This window comes from Neltuma alba, unplaced genomic scaffold, assembly GCF_004799145.2.
Source record: "Neltuma alba isolate B1F8T4 unplaced genomic scaffold, ASM479914v2 tig00011396_pilon, whole genome shotgun sequence".
Classification (NCBI taxonomy): Eukaryota; Viridiplantae; Streptophyta; class Magnoliopsida; order Fabales; family Fabaceae; genus Neltuma; species Neltuma alba.
The window spans coordinates 1536308-1559932 of NW_021636085.1; the positions used below are offsets into that span (position 1 = coordinate 1536308).

The following is a 23625-nucleotide window of genomic DNA, read 5'->3' on the forward strand; positions in this document are numbered from 1 at the left end:
AAACATTTGACAAAGATATTTTTTAATTTTATCTAAGCTCTATCACCTTTCTTTTTTCACCATCAAGTAAGCCTTCGAATTTTCTTTTGTTGCGCATGGCTGTGAGTTTACGCTTGTGGGAGTGCACACAAGAAAAGGAATTTTTTTATTTCATTTTGCTTTTGACAAGTGAGTTGATATCGAGATGTTAGTTATTAACATCAGGCCTGAGAGGTGGCCCAAAGGACTTGGTTATGGCCTTATTGGGAAGGTAAGGCCTATTTGCTGATAGTGATGAGCAGGCTGAGGGCTATGGGTTTCTAGGCCCAAACAGTGGAGGCTTCATTTTGTTGCCAAAAAGTAAGTTAAGTCTCAAAGGAAAAAAAAATACAAGTTCGACTTTTAAAAAACATACTTGTTGAAAAGACTTTAATTTTAATGTTTTCAACTAAATAAAAATTATTTTCAAATCCGAAATGACTTAAAGATATTTTAAGTTGTTAAAAAAAAAAAACAAGTGGAGTCTCGTCTCCAATGCCCAACTTTGGTAAAGATAGTGAAACAACAAAATGGTGATTTTTCTGTCAAGAGTGCTTATTATATCACTGAACCAAATCACTCTAACTATTATAATTCCATCTACGAACTTGTATGGAAATGGAATGATGCTGAGAGGATTAGATTCTTCATATGGTTAGTCTTTCATAAAAGACTTCCTACTAATTTATGGAGGAGCAATTGGCCATAATGGTCCCGTTTAGTACGAAACATTAAAAACAAGAGATTGATATTGAAAAAAAATTATTAAAATAGCATTTAATAAAAGTAATTATTTGTTATATGATATTAGACAAATCTATAGAGGTGATATTGGGAAATACCACTTCCCTCCATGATACTCCCCAATTTCACATACATAGATTTAGTCAATCCCATATAACAAGTAATCTTTTATGCTAAATATTTTTTTAATAAATTTTCTCAATCCCAATCCTAACTTTTACTTTTACTTTTTAATGCTTCCTATTAAACGGGACCAATGCTCCTCTCTTTGAGACTGGTGTCATAATGAACATATTTTGAGAGATTGCCGATATGCAAAAAGCCTCTGGTTGATTATTGTAAAACCTTCTGCTCGTCAACAATTCTTGTCAGCCTCTACTTCTGATTGGGTCGCTGTGAATCTGAAAAAGGATCTTGGAATTATGCAGAATATGGAATGGGATACCATAAGGGGTGTGGCCATACGGAAGCTTTGGCAGTGGAGGAATGATTTCAATTTCAAAACTGATTTCACCATGACCCAGCTCTTGTTGTGTTGAGCAAGATTTCATCTTTTTCTGTTGGAAAAAAGGAATATGGAAACAGGTCCACATATTATTTCTACTAGAAAGTAACTCTTCACATATGGCAGCTTGTGGTGGGATATGTTTTGAGATCATCAGGGCACTTGGATTGTGGGGTTCTCTTCTTATCTTGGTAATTGGACTGCTCAGGAAGTTGAGGAATGGGTTATGCGAAAAGGACTCAATTTGGATATTTCGAGAGTGCAGTGTCATTGCGGATGCTTTGGCGAAAATTGACTTCACTACCTCTGCCATATATGGCACAGCTCCTCAGAATTTGACGGCTTTCGTTCACAAAGATTCTTTGGGATTGCAATCCCCTTTAGCTTACTTTTCCTTTAGGCTGTTGCTTCTTTTGTACCCCAAAAAAAAAAAAAAACCAGCAAGTGAAGTCCAAGGCATGTAAATCTAGTACAAGCGGCTCATTAAAGAAGCCAGCAAAAATTTCTCTAGTTGGTAATGAGTCTATTTATAACCTACAAGATTTTGAGAATCTTATTGGTATATAATTTGTAAGTATTGCTATAAACACTTTGAGTCTGGAGACATATTTTTGTCTTGGTGAGTTCCTGAGATTCAACTCACATAAACTTTTTTGGTACCAAGAAAAACTCATAACAAGAATTAAAAAAAAAACTGTAAAAATGTGATTACAAATTAAATAAAATTAAGACTTGCGTATTAATTGTTACTTTTTATGAAATTTCAAAATTACTCTTAATAAAATTTAGAACCAGGGAAAAAGATAGAAAAATGGCATGTTAACTTAGGAATGACCAGAACGTCCGCTTAACTTGCAAAATCCCATTTTGGTCATATGAGACCAAATTGGCATTATCTTATGAAATGAAAAGATCAAACTGCCTCTCATTTATTTATTGTTTTTAAAATACCAAAGGCTCCTACTGGCCGGCCTGTCGCCGGAGCTTTGGTGGCGGTAGTCACCGGAGCTCCAGTGACCAGCAGACAATTGGTCACTAGAGCTCCGACGGTCAGAAATAATTTTTTTGAAAATTTTTACAATTTTAGTATAACGGTTAACAACTTTTGTAACGCTATTAACAATTTCAGTATAGCAATTAACAACAGGTTTTCTGGGAAAGTCAACAAGCTCCGGCGGCCAGAAACAATTTTTTTTAAAATTTTTACAACTTCAATATAACAGTTAACAACTTTTGTAATGCTATTAACAACTTCAGTATAGCAGTTAATAACAGGTTTTCTGAGAAACTCAAGAAGCTCCGGTGGCCGGAAACAATTTGTTTAAAAATTTTTACAATTTTAGTATAACGGTTAACAACTCTTGTATGCTATTAATAACTTCAGTATAGCAGTTAATAACAGATTTTCTGAGAAATTCAACAAGTTTCGGTGGCTGGAGACAATTTGTTTTTAAAATTTTTACAACTTCAGTATAACGGTTAACAACTCTTGTGACGTTATTAACAACTTCAGTATAGCAATTAACAATAGGTTTTTCAGAAAATTCAACAATTGGTACCAGCGGCTGGAAACAATTTTTTTTGAAAATTTTTACAATTTCCGTATAGTGGTTAACAACTTTTGTAACGCTATTAACAACATCTTTTCTTAAAAATTTAAAAAAAATAGCATTTTTACAACTTTAGCAACTACTTTTTTTTTTAAATTTTTTTACAATTTCAGTATAACGGTTTACAACTTTTGTAATGTTATTAACAACCTCAGTATAGCAGTTAACAACAAATTTTTCAAAAAATTCAAAAAGTAGCATTTTTTACTGAAAACTTATTGTTAACTGTTATACTAAAGTTGTTAATAGCATTATAAAAGTTGTTAACCGTTATACGAAAATTGTAAAAATTTTCAAAAAAAATTGTTTTCGGTCGCCGGACAATTGTTGAATTTTCTGAAAAACCTGTTGTTAATTACTGTACTGAAGTTGTTAATAGCGTCACAAGAGTTGTTAACCATTATACTGAAGTTGTAAAAGTTTTTAAAAAATTGTTTCCGGCCACCGAAACTTGTTGAATTTCTCAGAAAAGCTGTTGTTAACTGCTATACTGAAGTTGTTAATAGCGTCACAAGAGTTGTTCACCATTATATTGAAATTGTAAAAATTTTCAAACAAATTGTTTCCGGCCACCGAAATTTGTTGAATTTATCAGAAAATCTGTTGTTAACTGCTATACTGAAGTTGTTAATAGCCTCACAAAAGTTGTTAACCGTTATACTGAAGTTGTAAAAATTTTCAAATAAATTGTTTCCGGCCACCGGAGCTTCTTGAGTTTCTCAGAAAACCTGTTATTAATTGCTATACTGAAGTTGTTAATAGCGTTACAAAAGTTGTTAACTGTTATATTGAAGTTGTAAATTTTTTTTAAAAAATTGTTTCCAGTCGCCGGAGCTTGTTGACTTTCTCAGAAAACCTATTGTTAATTGTTATACTGAAATTGTTAATAGCGTTACAAAAATTATTAACCGTTATACTGAAATTGTAAAAATTTTTAAAAAAATTATTTCTGACCGCCGGAGCTCCGGCGACCGGCCGGCTAGTAGGAGCCTTTGGTATTTTAAAAACAATAAATAAATGAGGGGCAGTTTGGTCTTTTCATTTCATAAGATAATGCCAATTTAGTCTCATATGACCAAAATGGGATTTTGCAAGTTGAGCGGACGTTCTGGTCATTCCTAAGTTAACATGCCATTTTTCTGTCTTTTTCCCTTAGAACTATGTATATGTTAAGTTGCTTATATTTATTATGTCAAGTTTTTCAATCATATACGTCTACGTTCGTGTGTCTATCTTTGAAATATCATTATATACTCCATTCAGTTCATAATATGAGAAGTTGGTTAACTTTTCTTACATATTAAAAAATAAAAGTTTAGTCATTAAATCTGTCCTAAAATGATAAAATTTTTCTATTTTACCCCTAAATAATGATAAAGTTGCATTTAATGTTGTACTTTTATCTTCTCTCATTTTTTTTCTTATATTTAATAAGAATAAAAGTAAAAAAAATCAAATTAGTTATCCTTTTTTTTTTTGACCAGAAATCAAATTAGTTATCCTTGACAACAACGTCTTATTTTTGAACCATTTTCAGTCCAATATCTTATATTATGGATAGACTTCCCATGGAGTGGTTGAGATATGTTTGTTTATTTATTTCTTGTGTTTTGAACTAAAGCAGGGCCGGTACGAGGTATGCTTGATGTTTCTTCACATCCTCATTTAACATATTATAATTTTAAAATTCTAATTTATGAGCATCACTTTGATTTATTGATGTGACATTTTCATATTTATCATTTTCATTTTTAATTATGGTTGTTGAACTTGGGCCCCTTATATTAATCTGGTCATTCACTCGTTCAATTGAATTCTTCCACTTCATAATTATTTATCAATTAAAGAAATTGGTTCTGAATTATCGCTTTTTAACCCTTGATTGTTAATTTGGGCAGTGAACATGATTTTATGTAAATTTCTAAATAAAAAAATAACATAATTTTTTTTTCTGAATAATTTATGAGTGTTGAATTTTTAGTTGCGGCAGACTTTGTTTGCCAATTATTTCTGGATGCTGAATTTTGGTGACTTTTTGTTTTGGGCCTGACAAGAATCTTGCTAATTAAATTAAAACTACAGATGGTATCACTTTTTGAGATTTTTTTTTTCGACCTCGAAATCACTTTTTGAGATTTGATGACTCATTGAATCCTATTCTCATACAAATTATTTGAAATTTAGGCTGTTCATAATATTTTATTGAAGAGTATACATTTTATTATACTTTATTATTAAAGTTTTTGATATTTTTATTCTGCCAACCACAATAAGACTTGCCCACTAAGCAAGGTTGATTGTTCCCATATTACATTTTGGCTAAAACCCATATGTTCAAATCTTTTTCATTAGTGATAGGCTTTGTAGTTCAACCCAAGTCATGCACCTTTTTTTTTTTTGGAAGGTTTTTTTTAAGCATGAAATTGAGCTTTTACTTGTTAACTTTTTTTGATATGAAATATGACAAGGCGCGTGGTTCATGCAAAAAAAAAAAACTGTTTTTTTGGTGATATAAAAAATCTTTCGTATTAGAGTTCCCATTGACCAGTTGACTATAACAAACGATTTTATTACTTTAGTGCGGTAAAATTTTGGAGGTGCGACCTATCAGTATTTATAAGCACGTTTATATAAGTTGAGATAATTTTTTTTTCATATTTATCTCATATCACCTCTAGTTCTAAGTAGAAGAAATTTGAATAAATTAAGAAAATAAGTTAAATTAATTATTTGTAATACGTAGGTATTATCTTTTCTAAAATATCCTTGTTAATCAAATTTTTTTCATATTTATCTCATATCACCTCTAGTTTTAAATAGAAGAAATTTGAGTAAATTAAGAAAATAAGTTAAATTAATTATTTATAATAAGTTGGTATTATTTTTTCTAAAATATCTTTGCTAATCAAATTTATTAGCTACAACTATCATTATTAGAAGAATTATCTTGGAAAAAAAGAATAAATCTGAGAGTCAAAGTGAATTGAGATCTTATATTTAGAATCAAAATAAAAATCAAATAAAGTCTTATATTAAGAATTGGAAGTAGTATTTCATAAATTATAATTAAAAAACTATTTATAAAATGATGTTAGCTTGCACATGCAGAATATTTTTGTACACTGATGCATCAATGGAAACTCTGTTATATAAGATGCGCATGCATGGGTGATACTTTTATTTTTACATCTTAACCCCTTAATTTAAATTTAATTTAAAAAGCTTTAAGATTCCAACCCTTCAAAGAAACATAAGGACACATCAAGCATCACCAGGGCTGGTAAAGTGAGTTTCATGCAAAAGTATAAGTATATCTGTGGAACCTAATGCTTTGACTTTTAAATCAAAAAGGAGGGACCCTTTATGTATAAATATAATTTCCCATCCAACCTGTACTTGCACTACAAAAAAGTTAAAAATGCTCAGGGAGATCGACCAGTCTCGTTCGTCCACAAGAACCGTTGTGTCCAGCGAATATCTACTACGGTCAAGGTTGGCAGCGAGTGACCGCAGTGAGAAGCACTGAGATTTGGGCATTCCACCAACACTTCAACCCGACATTCTCTGCTATCCCTCTGAACCAGAGATAGAGATTATAGGGTATGGGTAATGGCGACTCCAAGGTGCCTTCTCCGGAAGGTAATAACAATAAGGGCTCGCGGCGTGCTCGCTTCAAAGAACGTCTTCATTTAGGCTGCCACTTCCGTCACGATCGCCGTCGCAGGAATGGCAACGGCTCCTCTGGTTCCTCCCCCTCTTCTGCTCTCAAACATATCTCCGCTGATGACTTCGCCGGAATCGCTCTCCTCACTCTCATCAAGGTGTGTTTTCCTGCTCTATTTACCTCCAGTTATAATTCCCCGGGGTTTCACGCTGGGTGATTGTGAAATTGCTTATTAGCTAAGGTCGGTTATATGTATAAAAAACTCCTTTTAATTTAGTTGTCACGTGTTTTTCTTTTTCCCCTTTTATTTCTTACATTCCATTCGTACAGCTTTCTCAAAAGGAACTTCTTGTTCAGAGCCATTTCCCCCCCTTGAAATTGTAAAATGTAATCGCTATCGGTACTTCTAAATTGAGCACTATCGTGATATATATTCTATTCTTGCATCATGATGCCAGTACAGTTAAGAATGAAGATTTATTTATTATCTTTTAAATTCGTTGTTACAATTTCCTCAAAGGATTTTTTTTTCCCCTTTTTGTTTCCATGACAATGATATATTTTTTACCTTTGCAGGTAAGCGTAGAGAATCCTGCAGTGATATATGTTAGATGGTCGTATTATGATACTGCAATTTAAGTAGCGTTCAAATTCTATATATCTCATCCATTATCTAAGTGTAACCACTTTAGTTCCATTTCCTTGCGTTTCGTGCGTCAATATCAGTGGTCCTCACTTCTTAGGTCGTAACAAACGATTTTTTCCATCCTTTTCTTTCTGCTTTTGTTATGTGATAGTGAAATTTAAGCCGAAAAGGTTTTTCTTTGCCTTTAGCTTATTTTTCTGTTGGCCTATTGGGACACACATATTTTGTTATTTTGATTATTTTTTAGGACAACATACATGAGTTTTATTTAAAAATGGTAAAATGTGAATCTTCTGATTTTAGGCGGAGATGCAGTTCAAGGATAAGTGGATTGCTTGCGTATCTCTTGGAGAGCAGGCTTTCCGTACAAAGACTTCAGATCAGTTAAGTACTGGAAAAGCCTATTGGGCTTGCTATGATCATTTTAACTGTATCATGATTCATTATGTGAAATGTCGATATTCTATTCAACTTTAATTGCATGAGGATAATATGTGGATTTTTTTTTTTGCTTGATATATTTGTATTTTTGGTGTAGCCTATAAGGTTCTGCTGCTTGAGTATAAATAAGCACATCTTTAATGTAGAACTTTCTTTACCTGTGTTTAGCTTTTGACAGTACACATATTTTTGGAACCCATGTTAGCTACAAAATTTTCCCTCTAAAGTCATTACTGTATGATTAGTTAATGTAATAGCGTGTTATATTTGCTTGTACATGGCAATCCGGTATGTCTGTGCATGTCTTCAGTTAATGCTAACATATTTGAGGGTTTACTTGCAATATTTTAGTTGTCAGCATTAGAAACTTTTCCTTTCGTTGTTTTTTCATGTATTCATTTTGTGCTATTGGTGGTGCAGAACAGACAAGCCGGTTTGGAACTCTGTGAGTACTCTACTCTCTATCATATGTTGTGAGTGTCTGTGAGTGCGAGAACATGCGTTAAATATTTGTTACTCAAATTCATTTGCCCTATCTCATGAGGTGTTGATCCTGATTCCTGTCGACTCCATAGAGTATAGTTGATCAGATAAGTGCTTCCTGATCAACATGACTTCTATGTTCTCTCACAGGAAAAGAAGCTTCTTCTGGAAAAGAATGGACCTCATGTTGCTAAGATTTCTGTATTTGAGGTGTGCAGTCAGACCCTCTGACCTTCTTATTTTAATTTGCAATACCTTAGAATAAACTTATCTAATTTAATTTTGCTAGACTTGAACAAATGAAATTCGAAATCCTATGTCACACTTGTATGCTTGGTGTATGTTTCTACTTCATTTTGAAGATCAAGGGATTTGGAAATATGCTTTTACAAAATGGAAAGATAATTGTGGCATAGATTCTACTTACTGACATTTTGAATCTGGTTTTATGATTGACTGCTTCTTAGTAACTCCTTGCGCATATCAGTGTATATAATTTTGAATTATTATTTTCTTATGTAGACCAACAGACTAAGAAGCAATACTCTTGTTGGATACCGTGAGATTGATCTGCTTGAATTTCTGACCCAGGTGAGGAATATTTAAGGTTGACATACCTTACTTTGAACTTATAAAAACTTTAATTAATATTTATGACTGACTATTTGACTGGTTTTTCTTCCAAGCAAAAACTCCATTCCTTTTGGTGTTCACTACTCTCATTCTGTGAATGGAAGTTTTTGTAAAGTAAGGGTTTTCTTCCAAGAAAGTTTCGTCCAAAGAGAGAAGATTTTTTTTAATGGTCTGAGATCAGAGCCTGTACCCTTTTGGGGAGCTATATTACCCAACAAACATGTTCTTGGTGGCTTTATGACCAAGTTTGTTACTGTTGTGGATGTGATCATAAGTGGTGCACTCAAAGAATTTCGTAGGATCGGTAAATACCAGGGAAGTTTGAGGGTGATTGTTGAGAAGGGAAGCACAAGGGGTCTGAAAATTGAATTCCTTTGAGTGAATTCTATTGATGACATAGATCGAGGTTAAAACAACTTCACTATGGTATCTTTAGGCAGATTCTTGGTGAACAAATATAAGAGAAGCTACCTCAACGTTATGCCTACTTTTCCTCCGAGCTATTTCATTATGTTGGGAGGTAGGAATGTTGGGATTTTGATGGCGAAGACCTGAGTGGCCAGTTGAGTGTTTGTTTATGCGTGAGACTTTTCACTGCCTCCTCAATAATTGCCTCTGATAACTTCACTCATAGAGATCAAATGGAAACCTTTGCCCTGTCATCTCTTGGGAGGTCTACGCCCCATAGGTGCTATATGCTCGGGACTGTTCCTTGACCTCTAGGTCCTGGCATACTGCTGCCCATATCTCTCCCTCGGATTGTTGGGTAGCAGACTAGGTGGAGCATGGCTTTGGATAAATGAATAATTCTTATTTTCAGTTTTTGATTATTTTAAACATAGCTATTGAAATAGTTCATTTATTGGCTTCTTTTGTTTATATTATGGTGATCCAGGATTCTGATTCTGACATTGAGGTATTCAACTTATTAGATCCATCAATGCCAGGCAAAGTGGTTGGCAACATTTCTCTATCCTGTTCCGTAGAGGTATACATTAAAGAATATATACCATGTTTTTGTTTCAATATAATGGGGATTGATAACAATTATGAGAAAAATCTAACAGGACCCAGTTGAAACAGTGAAGGGCTTTGTCAGACGCATTTTATCTACAGTGGTAAGTTAGGTTTTCTTCTGTTTTCTGATGAATTGTCACTGGTACAAGTTTGACTGTAAGCCGTATGAGGATATATGAAAAATGATGACAAGAAAAAATCTGATTGCTTTCTTGCACAAGGACATTGGTATTAAACTGACTTTGAAATGAGACTTATTTGTGAGACTATATACCCAAGCTTTTGTAAACATAGCTATTAAAGATTAAAGAATGATTCCATGTTATTTAAAGTTATTTCTTCCAACATCCCTTTATCATATTCTCTCTATCAGGGTGCTCTTAGAACTTGAAAGGAAATTGATACAAGCTGAATAAATTAAATATAAAAAGTATGTGAGCCAATGAAAATGCTGTATAACATTTATGTTAGGTTTTTTAGAACAGTTTATCATTGTCTGTTATTAACCTAAAGAGTAATATTCTGTGCAGGACTGTAATGGAGATGGCGTGCTTTCGTTTTCTGAATTTTCTGACCTAATTGATGCCTTTGGCAATGAAACAGCATCTATCAAGGTTCACGCCTGATCAAACATTTCCCAAATTATCTTATGTGACTTTTCAGTTTATGAAGCCTATCCATACTGAGTATCTTTTAAGTTTGTTTGTACACCTAAGTTTGGATTTTCTGATTAGATAATTTCATTTCTTTTTAGTTTATGTGGTCATATAAATAATAGAAAAGAACAACATTTTGAACATTAAAACCTTGAATTAATGTATAGAAATTTGGTTTCTTGATTGTATCTAATTTAAAATCTTCATTACAGTATATCTTGTTTTGTAATTATAATGTAATCTTTAATTTTTCTTTTCTTTCTTTCTCTGTTTTTTGTTTTTTTTGTTTTTTATTTGGTTGCGTGTGGATGTGTGTATGTATGTTTAAATCTGAGCACAACAATTTTCTTTGCAATAGAAAGAAGAAATTTTCAAGGCAGCTGACAGAAATGGGGATGGCATGGTTAGCATGGATGAATTGGCTGACCTCCTTGCTTCTCAACAAGAAAAGTAATCGCTAATCTGATTCTGCAAGTTTTATTTTGTATATCATGTTGTATTCTTTTGCCATCATTTTTTAGGTTCAATGGCTTAAAATTATGAATTCTTTTGAAGGTGTCATAATTATTTTTATTTCATTGTGTCATTCCTTTGCATCTTGTGAGGAACACTAGGATTGGGAGTTCTGCTGTTTATGCACGTTTCATTGTTTATGTCACTTACTGAAACACAATTAAACAATCACAACAAACAGGTATATCTCTATTGCAAATTGGTGTCTCGGGTTGCAGATGTATTGAATACTGGTTATCATTTTTATTTGCATCCATTTATGGATACCATATGTCTTTCTATTTTATTTTTGTGTATATATGATATGTTCCAAAGGAGAGTGCAGTTGGCTCTTTATTCTGTTTATGTATGTGTGTGTGTATGTTTCTGCAGCTTTTCTTTCTAGATTTGACAATAATAACCTTTCTCTTGACTGAAAACGTCAGAATCTGTTTCGATTTTTCTCTATATTGGAACTCAATTTTTTAGAAGATTTGTCAATGCCCATGTTTGAACTGTAGTCGATGACCAAGAGTGGATGGGAGTCTTCTCATTATGTTGATTCTCTCTTTATGTATGTTTCATTTGATTATAATTCATTAATCTGCTGATTTCTGGTATTGCAGGGAAACATTATTGAATTGCTGTCCTGTTTGTGGTGAGGTTCTTCAGGTTGCTGACAAGCTGAACGCAATAGTCCATTTAACTCTCTGTTTTGACGAAGGCACTGGAAACCAGGTGATGACTGGAGGATTCTTGACAGATAAAGAGGCATCATATGGGTAAATTTCTGAACATGATGCTAACTAATCTGGCAGTATGGTAGGGCATGGACAGTGTTAACCTTTTCAATTTTGTACTGTCAATTTACAGTTACTGTGCATGATATACATGGTTTAAATTTGATTCAGAATATGGTGAAATGATAAGATTACTTATTTATTTAGGTGGCTCTTTAAACTGAGTGAATGGGCCCATTTTTCATCCTATGATGTTGGTATACGCTCCGGATCAAGTGCTTCCCACATTTTGGTATGCATTGTTGCTCATTCTTTTTCTTGACAGTCTACTGACTTGTGTACAATAAATGTAGAACGTCAATGTTTTTCGAGTCATGTCAAGAAATAGAGATCCATTTAAGGATCTTGCTTCTTTGTTTTGCTAATAATTGATTTTCTTTTAAAAGACATCATAATTAGCCGGTTTTCAATATGATTTACTGATATGTCCATCTTTGCACCCCTTGCATGCTATTCTCTTCCTATGTCATTCTTACCTTACGCTAGATATTGTTGGTGAGAAGTTGAACAATCATTGTGACCACTGTTTTTTGAATCCTATATGTATCTCTTGGTTGGAATTTAATGATTTACAACTATATTAAGCACTTTCATGCTATATCATATGTCATGTATACATGCGATGCTGTTCATTTAAGTCTTAAGGCTCAGAATTCCCTATCCACTTGCGTTATCCATCTTGGCATCAGGTATATGACCGGAAGACTAAAAGGCTTGTTGAAGAATTAATTGACAAAAAGATTGTTTTGTCAATGAGAGCTATTTATCAGTCAAAAGTAGGTCTTGGCCTAATAAATGTAGGTATGGGCTCATTTCTCTTTGTTATTCTGACAAGAATTCTGTACTGATATTAGCAACTTCACCAGTCACCACTGTCTTTTGGGGCTTACGATTGGCAGATCTCGCAGACCTTTCTGGAGTTAGATTTAGTGCATTATCGGTACATTAGAAAGAGCAAACATATGATTACTTGGAAAAAAAAAAAAATATTGGTCATAATGTGCTTAGGTCACTGATTTGAAGCATGGCACTTTGACCCATTCAATCAAATGTGCATAAGTCTTTTCCTTGTGTTGAGACACTTATCTTTTATAATGCCTTAAGATGGTGAATTTCTTATTTGAAGGGGTGAAGGAAATCCTACAAAGCATTTCTGAAAGCCAGGGAAACAAGATGAACTCGCCTGAATCTGCAGCAGATATACCTAAATTTATTGAACTTTTCAAGGTATGAACTGCTCTGTGGTTGGGGACTTCTGATTCTTGCTTATTCATGGGAACGGGGGAACTAAGCTCAAAGCCACGACCCATAGTGCTGTTGCTCCTGAATTTTACTTAGGCACACAAAATCACACACACACACACACATGCTCAATTGCGAATATAAATTGTGTATTAATGCTTTTCCCATATCTTCTACTTTATTTTCTTCTTCTGTGATAATATGTTAACCTTAGACCTTTTTCTCCCTGACTTTATATGCTGGGGTTGCTTACGTATCTGGACTTTTGTGCATGAAATTACAAATTTCTTATAAATTATGTGACTATTTCGTTGTAGGATCAAATCAATATGGCTGAAGTCAAGGATCCATTGGATAAGTTTAAGGTGGGCTTATACTTTCGAAAGAGCTTAAGTTATGTTTTGATGACACGCAATTGTACCTGGATATACCCTTGGGTGTTCTGAACCCTCAATGAAAATTTGAAGATCTTATCAGATACTAAGGATTCTGATAGGACCCTCTAATATATTAAGAATGAGTATGAACAGTGGGCAACAAATGTCTGTGTGTGTGTGTGTGTATTATAAAATTGTAAATTATAAAATAAGTATACACATTATAAATATCTTACATCTCATAATTATTTTAAATTATTTATTTATTTTTTAAAGGATAAAATATTTATCAGCTTTTTAAAATTATATTCTTACTTCTTATAATTTCACATTCTATTTTTATATCAATTATATTATTGTTGAAATATGATATATGATTTTGTTATTATTTGTATCTTTATTATTTAGAATAACTAGTACATGATTAAAATTTGTCAATTTAATCACGACTTATTCAATTATAATTCGACCATTGAACCTTCAACCAAAGTTTCACCTAGTTCAATGGTTGGTCTGGTTTTTAACACCGTGAAAATTTGTAAAACTAGAGCTGGCTTCATGCAAAGCCTCACTGTTCACAACTTGTGGATAGGTGCAACTTCCTACAACTTCGATAGATATACTGATATTGATTTTCGAATATTTAAATGGCAAATGCAAACTATTTTTGGATTTGCGATAGTAGTATTGATTTTCTTTGAAGATTCACATCTTTCATTTCTGTGGGCAGACATTCAATGAATTTTTCATAAGAGAGTTAAAGCCTGGTTCAAGACCAATTGATTCCTTTGAACGTGATGATGTTGCTGTATGTGCTGCTGATTGTCGTCTGATGGCATTTAAATCAGTTGATGAGAGTTTAAGATTTTGGATTAAGGTAATTTTTCTCCTCTCTTGCTACATGGAATGCTTCCATTCTTGAAAAAATGATTTATTTTTGGTATCAAAATTTTAACATTTGGAAATCTGCAAATAATGGATTTTTACTAGTTGACACATGAATTTTGTGATATAAGATGGTTTTCAGCCAATTTCTGTGACCTATATCTATTCTAATAGTGCCCATTAGCACCGGCTTGACATTCCTGCGGGTTAGGGCAGGGGTGTGGGAAGGAAGAAATTTGTGAGGAATGTGATCATTATCTGGAGTTTGTTCATGCCCTTGCTCTCTGTCTTTGCACGAAAACATGTAACAACTGTAATAGATCAAAGTATTTGGCTGCTCAATCAATGTCTTATGTGTAAACATCCTCTGGCTAATTGTAACTAAAGTTGTGTCTGGTGCTTTTACTTTTGAATATCCTTCTTTTCTTCTTTTTAATTCAAAGATTTTTTATGCATATAAGATATAAAACTTGTTCAATTATTGAAATTTGGGCCCCGTTGTGATGGTGGAAATTAGATTCCCTGGATATTTAGGGATACATGGCTCTTTGTTCTTTCCGCGTTGATTATGGAGGTCAACGAAGTAATTTTTCAATTATCTTTCATTACTTCTAGGGTCGAAAGTTTTCAGTTCAAGGCCTTTTGGGGAAGGAAATTTCTTCTAGTGCTTTTGTTGATGGAACAATTGTGATATTTCGTCTAGCACCACAGGTACTACTGGTTGTTTGTTTAAATTTTATTCTGTTTCTGTTATAGTTTCCTAGGATTTTGACTTTAACACCTATATCTTTCAGGATTATCACCGATTCCATTTGCCAGTATCAGGAAAAATCGAGCAATTTGTAGATATCCCTGGATGCTTATATACAGTATGGGACAATCACTTAACGAAGACAAATTTTATATATACCGTTACATGTTTTTTTGTTGCTCTAATTCTTTGTATTAGCGCTCATTCACAATTTATTTTTCACTCTGCCCTCCTTTGAATAGGTCAATCCCATTGCTGTCAATAGCAAGTACTGCAATGTCTTCACAGAGAATAAGCGTGTTGTTTCAATAATTTCAACTGTAGATTTTGGAAAGGTTTGTCGTTGCAATAAATCTGTATTCCCAAGTGCACATATCTGAAATGATTGATGATTGTAGAACGAGGGACAACAATTATCAACTTCAGCTTGCTTTCTGATTGGAAATTTTCTGTTATTCATTTAAGCATTTAGTCCATTTCTCGTTATTTATTCTTGTAATTTTTCTGTTGTGCTTTTGATGATTTGTCAAGTTCCTAAAATGCTTATGGTGAACTACCGCTCTTTATGCACATTACTACTTTCTCCCCGAAATGTATTTGACCATTAATACATTCATATTCGTAATTCTATGATCTGGATTTAGGTGGCATTTGTTGCAATAGGAGCTACAATGGTTGGTAGCATCACTTTTACCAAAAAGAGAGGTGATCATGTCAAGAAGGGAGATGAGGTAACCAAGATAGAGATTGATTTTTGTTTATTCATCTCTTGTTTCCATTGCTTATTGACATTTCATTTGCTTAAATTACAGTTTGGATATTTTTCATTTGGTGGAAGCACTGTAATCTGTGTCTTTGAAAAGGTTGGTGTTATTATTAGCGTTACTGCTAATAGTTCTTTATTGTTCATCAAATTTTGAATTTCTTATTGCAGAAAATAATCCTGGCTCCTGATTCTTTATTATCCATGAAAAAATTTGTGCACAGAACTAATCTATTTTACTTAAATTTTATAAAGATTCTCGTAACTTATTTGGTCTTATATTTGAATTGCACGTGTCATTATTTAGCTGATATAAATGATTTCTATCTAAGAAGAAGAACCAATGACAAACGTCAATTATTAAGGCCATATTTTCCTCCAGTCCTGTTGCAGCATGTTCTTGTTATTTGATGTAACTAAAACCGTTTTACTCATGAAAACCTACAAAATAAGCCATATTATTCATAACTTGTTAATAGCACGGTTTGATATAGATTTTATTATAGATACATACATACATATATATATCTATATTCATTAAACAAATTTTATTTCGATGCCTGGTTCTTATTTCTTGTCTGATCCATTCAGCTCCTTGTATTAGTAAGTGGGGGAAGAGCAGTGGATTCTTGATCTTAAGTGCGTTTTACTGTTAGAGACTAAAGAATTTGGATACAGTGACAGAGCACAGACACTATGACATGACGATATCTACAGTGCCACGGATTATTTGAAGTGTCCTGCCATATTAGACTTGAGGATCTTGACACATTTCAAACACAGGCAGCTGTTTTGTTTAAAACGAAATGTCGATGCCTCAAGAAACGTATAAATTTCGTGAAACTAATCTATCACATGCTTCTCTTTCGATTCTATTACCAATGGGACAAAAAAGTCATTACTGCAGGGCACCAGTTTTCTGTTCTGATTGATTTAATATGGAAATGGTGTTCCGTTCCAACAATTTTTTTTTTGGGTGCAATCAGTAATCTTTTGCCTAAGTTGTTAGCTTTCTGTAGAGATCGATAATTTCTTGAGTTAATTTTTGGAAAATGCATGTAATGAAATCTCTCTCACTCTCTCTCTCTTCCTTTTCTCTTTGGTCTGCAGAATTCAATAGTGATTGATGAAGACCTCCTAGCGAACAGCGCCAGATCACTTGAGACCTTGGTTCGTGTAGGAATGAGGTTGGGCGTATCCACAAGGGGATCTCCAGTTACCTAACTACGGGGAAGTTTGGTCTTCTCTGTACAGTTGACAACTTTGTTCAAGATACCAGTGTAAAACTGAAGGTGTTTGTCCAAGTTGTGCTCATTTTTAAAACCCATTCAGACTTAGTTTATAGCTGGCTACTTTTTTGGGTTAATCTGTTTGGGAAAAAGTGGGTTCTCTATGGTTTTTGTAATTTGGTTTGTGCTGCTTGTAGCTTAAATTCATGATCAAGAAATAAGCGAGCTACACTTGCAGTTGTATATGGACAAGCTCGGGGTAACTAGTGTGCAAGCTTATGGAAACTAACAAAATATGAAGTAAGTGTGTTCTGAACTGTCAACAAGAAGTTGCTCTAGTACTAGTGTCATCTGCTATGTTTGGATAAAATTACAGGTTTGAGTTTAGCGTTGACATGTTTCTTTCTATGCATGTGTTTAAACCATATCAAATGTTAATTAAAAAAGCCTCACTCTTAGCATGTCTACAATCACATAGTATAACAGTTTTACCATGATAAATTGGCAAGCCTTGAAACATTTTACCAGACACAGAGAACATCACTTGTAATATTTGAACAAACTTGTATGTATATAAATATAATGGAAGATGATTCATATTTATGTAAATTTAAAGATGACCAATTTCTCCCTTTGAGAACATATTCAATCAAGAAAAGGAAAAAAAAAAGGAAAAATAATATTTTTAATCATATTTAGTGTAATATTTTATATATTAAAAGTAACTGTAAATATATTTATATTTACATTAAACATTATAAGTAAAGTTTATTTGAAAAATTGAAGTGCTAAATTTTATAATTTTGTACTACGTTACAATAGTAGATTTTGCCGAATTTCTTTTAAATTGTTGTTAAGATGATGGCCGATTTCGGGAGAACGAAATATGGGGGATAGCATGAAAGATGATGAACAGTGCCACACAATCTTCTTTATCAACAACATCATTTTTTAAAGAAATTAGAAAGTCTAATGTACAGGAAATATTAAAATTAAATTTTAAAATAATTTATGTTAATTTTAATTTAAAATATGAAATATCAACTCAACTGAAAAAAAATATTATTGGAGTTTCTCGATAAAAAAAGATTACGGTAAAGATTCGGATTATGTTGGACTTAAAATGTGGGCCCAGATGACCATGGGCTTTCAAACCCATTTGTTAGCAGTACTATTAAGTATTCTTGGCCCTCTTGCAAAAAAAATCATCACCCCAAACCCTATCCCGACATCTATTAATAAAAACAATGAAACCCTCAATTCTCGTCTTCTTCACTCCTTAGCGGCGGGCGGAGCTTAGGGCTGATCGACATCATGGTAATCACCTCCTCCTTCTTCGCCTTCTTCTCGCTTGTCTTCTCCCTATTCCCATTTACCTGCCTCAGAGATCCCGCAGTATTTCTATATCCTTCATGCTTCCGTGAGTTTTCAAGAACTCTATGAACTGATCTGAATTTCTACTTGGAATCTTTGATTACCTTGTTTCTTTGTTTGTCACAGTTCTTTTCGTTTTCCTTTGTTGTTTGTGGGAATATATCATTCCGCAAGATTGAAGTTGTTATTTGCGCCATTTCCTCTGTTTACATCAATTAGTATATGATTTCTTTTATTTTGTTCAGTTTCTTTTCAGTTTTGTTGATTGGAGGCGTGATATAGTTTCTTCTATAGTCTGTCAACGCTGGGTTTCTTTTCATTGGAATCGATACTTGCGTTCTTATGCTCTTGTTTAGGTCAATATTTTTACTTAAGACATCTTTTTTTCTGGAGTAATTTGTGAAATGTGTCATTTTGATATCCTTTATTGGGAAGTGTGACAATTCTGCTGCCGTCCTGTAGGTGAACGTTCCAAAGACCAAGAAGACCTACTGCAAGAATAAGGACTGCAGGAAGCACACCCTGCACAAGGTCACGCAATATAAGAAGGGTAAGGATAGTCTTGCGGCTCAGGGAAAGCGCCGTTATGACCGTAAACAATCGGGCTATGGTGGACAGACAAAGCCTGTGTTCCACAAAAAGGTAAGCTGTCATCATGTTTCTATCAACAACTAATCTTTAAAGCTTTTGGTCATGTTATTGGGAGCTGGTTGTTAATTTCTTGTGGTCAATTACTTTTCTTTGAGTAGGCTAAAACCACTAAGAAGATTGTCTTGAGGCTGCAATGCCAGAGTTGCAAACATGTATCCCAACATCCTATTAAGGTTGGTATATCAATCATGATATGTTTCACACGTTATATTTCCCTGGCATATTGTATATCACTGATTGATAATTCATTTGTTCTCTGCAGAGGTGCAAGCACTTTGAGATTGGTGGGGATAAGAAGGGGAAGGGAACTTCTCTGTTCTAGGTTCAGAAGTAGGATTTATAGCGTCAGTGTTGTCGTTGTACTTTGTACGGTTTTTATTTCGGATGTTCAAAACGCTTGGAATATTTTGTTTCTCTATGGATATCTATCTGATAGCTTTAAGCTATTCATGAAAAATTGCTCGTTACTATTGCTAATATTAGTTTATTGCTCTCAGGTCATTTATATCTTGTTAAATAATTTTGTTCTCTCTTTCCATTATTCAGAGTTACGAGTACCTTTTGGATTTCTGTTTTTCGAGCTAGAGTGAATCATCAAAGTTCTCGGACAGAATCGTTATTCCTTAAGTGATATTACATTTCAAATGTTCTTCAATTAATGTTATCTTTTGTTTCTAAGTTGGAACCAGTTTGGTTGATATCGAAGCCCTTCAATTAAACAGCGGTGTTCCCCCTCTCTGCTTTTATTCTGGAGTTACGTTTTGGATTTCTGTTTTTCGTGGTGGAGTGAACCTACAAAATCCTTGAACAGAAGAATCGTTAGTCTTCAACATAACTGATATTACATCGGGAAAGCCAATGTTTTTCAATTAATGTCATCTCCCTTTATTTCGAAGTTGGGACCAGTTTGGTTGATATTGAAGCTAATGATGTTCAATAGTAACCCTTCGAAAGCTGGATACAGCCACCTAATGAGGGACGAATTTTGTAAATTAATTAGTGTTCTAAAACTACTGTACATGGCTCTTGTACGGCACAGTAAATGTAATTCGACTGGCCAAATGAAACATCAATTCTTCTGTTTAAACAGGACGTGCGTGAAGGGTACTTTCTTGTGCGCTTCCGAGGACAGTTTTTAAAGGGGTTTGGGGACTATTCTCCGGTCCATGATTCAAGTTTGACATGTTTTTCGGCAATGAAGGGTTTATATTTTAGAGAGTAATCATTACTTGCCACTAATCCAGAGTGTCATGTTTTTGCACTTAATCCTATTTCAAGTTTTAAAACGCTATGGCTATTCAACGATAATTACTTCCTGGGTTCGGTTGTGCATAGGCTCCCATGTAAGCATTCCGTTCGAGCCTTGACAGTGTAGCTTCTCCTTGCATGCCCTCTCTTGTGTATTGCTGCCACAGCACTTGTTCCTCCACTAGCAACCCCTGTTTCTTCTCCATCTCTGACATTTGCACATAAGATGGAGGTGCCACACCCAGCGAAGCTGCAAATGGATCTGTACTTGCTGGCCCAAAATCAGTAGAACCTCCGGATGTTGGTGGTGCCGGCAATGCCAACAATGCTGGCCTTCCGGCCGACCCAAGTGCCATACTGCTTGAGCTCCCGCTGACTATGAACCCCGGTCCCTGCATGGCTGCATTTACTTCTGCTTGCTTATACATGCCGTCCAACAAGAGTGTATCAAATCCACCTCCCAGTTCAGGCTTCTGGTTTGGCAGGTTGCTGGTTGATTGCACCAATGCTGTTTCCCAATCTGCTTCTTCATCAAAAGCATGCCATGGAAGAGCTTGGGTGGCACTCGCGGTTCCTGGTGCAGCACCATCAAACAAGGCCAAGGCAAGCTTATCCCCTTGTTCCTCTGTGGTAGGCACATCATCTCCTAGATGTAACAAGTCAGCTTCTTTTTGTTCTTCCTCTTTAGGCTTTTCTTTGATTGGTTCTTCAATGACTTCTTCAACCTTTGGTTCCTCCACTGGTGGTGGTAGTGCTTTTGTTGTATTCACGTCCTCTTCTAATTCTTCAACCTTAGCTTCTTCTTCTTCATTCTTCTCTTCTGCATTAGAAGCCTTGCCTTGTGCTGCAGCTGATTTCTCTTTGATATATTCCTCCATGACCTCCAGCTGCTTTGAATTGATCTTCTCAATTTGTGGGTACTCAGAAGACCTTGCAATGCCTATACTCTTGCACCAGCAATAGAACAAGTCTAGCTCATCAAATTGCTTCCCAACACGGCAGAAAATGTCATAAACTTTAATGCAGTCTTGCATCTGCAAGTCTTCAAACCTGTCCAGTAAGGTACTGAGTATTTCTGTTACCTCACTGTATATCTGGAAGCTGTCCTTCACAATGGGGTATAGAGACACTATCACAATTCTATGTGTTTTTGCTGCTCCTGTTAAATTTAAATGAACATGAGATTTCTTCTAGTTGGATTACAGTAATATGTATAATCACAATTCCATGTGTTTTTGCTGCTCCTGTTAAATTTAAATGAACATGAGATTTCTTCTAGTTGGATTACAGTAATATGTATAATCACAATTCCATGTGTTTTTGCTGCTCCTGTTAAATTTAAATGGACATGAGATTTCTTCTAGTAGTATTACAGTAAGATGTATATATGGTCAAGTGAATCTTAACTGTAACCGGAAATTTGTGATAACTAATCTGAATTAAAGTGCTTTGATGGATAATTCATGGAGAAATAAATCTAAATTAATTCTTGGTTGAAAAAAAATAGAGGGTTTTGATGAGTACTAACCTGTGGGACGACAAGCTAAAAAGCGCTCAAGCAGCAACTGCAAATGCTGCATCTTTGAAAATATTTGTTCTGTCTTCATGTCCCGTATTGGTGTGGATCTCGTAAATGATTCTTTCTCTTTCTCTTTATCTTTATCTTTATCTTTGTTTTCTTCTTCTTCTTCATCACATCCAAACGTGCTTTTCTTTCCTCGCCGATTCTGCATTTTATACTCAAGCCTCTCATCCAAGTATAGTGCATAAGTGCGAACAAATGCTGAGAAGTCCCATGAGTTTAACGACTTGCCATTGTCACGAAAATCAGACAAGTTGAGAATTCGAGTTCCTCGACGAGTTGAGAAGAAGATCTCTTGCTCATATGCAGGATCACCTTCATAGAGAAGCCTTTGTATGAGGATAAGTGTTTTCATGGCGACTGTCCAGCTTCGAGTTTTGTTGAGGCGTTTGGAGAGTGTGGTGACGCAGGCGCTAATGTAGGTTCGAGAGTAGCAAGTTAAGCTGAGTATTTCTCTAATGTATTTCTCTTCTGCAGGATGCTCGTTGTGCTTTGTTGCCTTCACTATGGCAACTTCAAGGTCTGCAAGTGAGGTACTGCTTCCTACTTTTGCTAGGCTTATGGTTGTTTGATCCTTGACTGCGCCAAGGGCTTTCTTGATCTTGCTTGGAGCCATTTTGAAGGCTAATTGAAGTTCCTGATGTTGATGATCACCTGAAAGTGAAGTTCAGACATGTCTTCTTTTAGATAAAGTCAATCCAATCTAAGGAATAATGAAGATGATATGGTTCATTTAAAGAGCTTTCATGATTCTTAGCATGAACTTCATACCCAATATTTTCTCGCGTTCATATTACAAGTCATTTTAACTACCTGACCAGAATCAAGGAGAGGTGGTTGACTCATCAACTTTGTTTGAAGATGAAACATTTTTTCGACTTTGTTCATATTCAAGAGTAAAGAGAGACACCATATTAGATTTTAAGTCTTCTCGTAGTAAATTGTAATAGGGGTTATAAAAAATGGTTCATTAATGACCTACCAAGTGACGTATATTATGGATCAATAATCTCTTATAGAAGGCGCAGAAGGAGTATGGCTATTTTGTTGATTCTTCATAAGTCTATGCTGCTCATGAATTTCATTGAGAAGTCACTTGAATGAACGTAAAAATCCAATGTCTCATGAATAGAAAATACTCCTCCGGTCCTAAATGTAAGACCCTAATACACACTAGTATAAGGGTCTTATATTTAGGACCGGAGGAGTATGTCATTATGGCTCTATAAGGAGATCCTCTTTGATAGAAAATATGTCATTAAGGCTCTATGAGGAGATCCTCTTTGATTATTGTGACTCAGTTCTGGAGAGAACATTAATTTGCTCTTTGGTTTTCTGATGATCTTTCTTCTGCTTGGATTGAATCCATGTCCCAAATCAAAAGACGAAAGATATTGAACAAGGAATAATTGTGAATGCCAAATGCAAATAATGTAATATAAATATATAACAAATAAGACAAAAATGGGATCAATTACCTGGTTGATAGTATCAGAGAGGCATAGAAAGAAATGTAAGAGAATTAATTAATGTGTCAAAATCAAAGAGAGATTATGGCAAGTGGTATTGAAATCTGAAGTATGCTGTATTGTTAAAGGTAAGAGGTTATGTTAAAGAGGGAAGGGAGAATTAAGGATGTAAGGAACAGAAGAGGAGATAGTTTTTTTTTTTTTTAATTTTTTTAAAAAACTATAGTTTTGTTTTTTCTATCCACTCTTCCTAATTCTTCATTTCTTCCCCTTTCCTCTGTTACGTAGAAGCTTCAATCCTTGCAAGAAGACTATCTCAAAAGGGCCAACCAGTGGCCATGTATT

At 34.4% G+C, this 23625-nt stretch overlaps 3 protein-coding genes across 6 annotated transcripts; 2 read left to right on the forward strand and 1 right to left on the reverse strand.

Annotated features, from left to right (window-relative positions):
• Positions 1-5238: 5238 nt before the first annotated feature.
• On the forward strand, positions 5239-17093 carry LOC114712811 (phosphatidylserine decarboxylase proenzyme 2). Of its 4 annotated transcripts, none has more exons than XM_028897352.1 (21): positions 6340-6698; positions 7491-7570; positions 8049-8073; positions 8262-8321; positions 8634-8702; positions 9640-9732; positions 9812-9862; positions 10292-10375; positions 10776-10867; positions 11536-11691; positions 11857-11941; positions 12399-12510; positions 12836-12936; positions 13269-13316; positions 14059-14205; positions 14829-14924; positions 15008-15082; positions 15207-15299; positions 15609-15695; positions 15777-15827; positions 16838-17093. In XM_028897352.1, the coding sequence occupies exons 1-21, from the start codon at positions 6480-6482 to the stop codon at positions 16949-16951; spliced, it is 1938 nt and encodes a 645-aa protein (XP_028753185.1). In that variant the 5' UTR covers positions 6340-6479; the 3' UTR covers positions 16952-17093. The 4 variants fall into 4 exon arrangements, with proteins under 4 accessions (XP_028753187.1, XP_028753185.1, XP_028753186.1 ...); XM_028897353.1 differs by having other exon boundaries at positions 6485-6698; positions 8054-8073; XM_028897354.1 differs by lacking the exons at positions 6340-6698; positions 7491-7570; positions 8049-8073 and adding an exon at positions 5239-5243 and having other exon boundaries at positions 8271-8321.
• A 1098-nt stretch (positions 17094-18191) lies between these two features.
• LOC114712834 (60S ribosomal protein L44) lies at positions 18192-19498 on the forward strand. Its single transcript, XM_028897389.1, has 4 exons — positions 18192-18273; positions 18793-18972; positions 19080-19154; positions 19244-19498. Exons 1-4 carry the CDS (start codon positions 18271-18273, stop codon positions 19301-19303), a joined length of 318 nt encoding a protein of 105 aa, XP_028753222.1. The 5' UTR covers positions 18192-18270; the 3' UTR covers positions 19304-19498.
• Positions 19499-20279: 781 nt separating this feature from the next.
• On the reverse strand, positions 20280-22562 carry LOC114712763 (putative clathrin assembly protein At1g03050). Its single transcript, XM_028897303.1, has 2 exons — positions 21758-22562; positions 20280-21388 (listed from the first exon to the last, which is right to left on the reverse strand). Exons 1-2 carry the CDS (start codon positions 22425-22427, stop codon positions 20280-20282), a joined length of 1779 nt encoding a protein of 592 aa, XP_028753136.1. The 5' UTR covers positions 22428-22562.
• Between the last annotated feature and the right edge of the window lie 1063 nt (positions 22563-23625).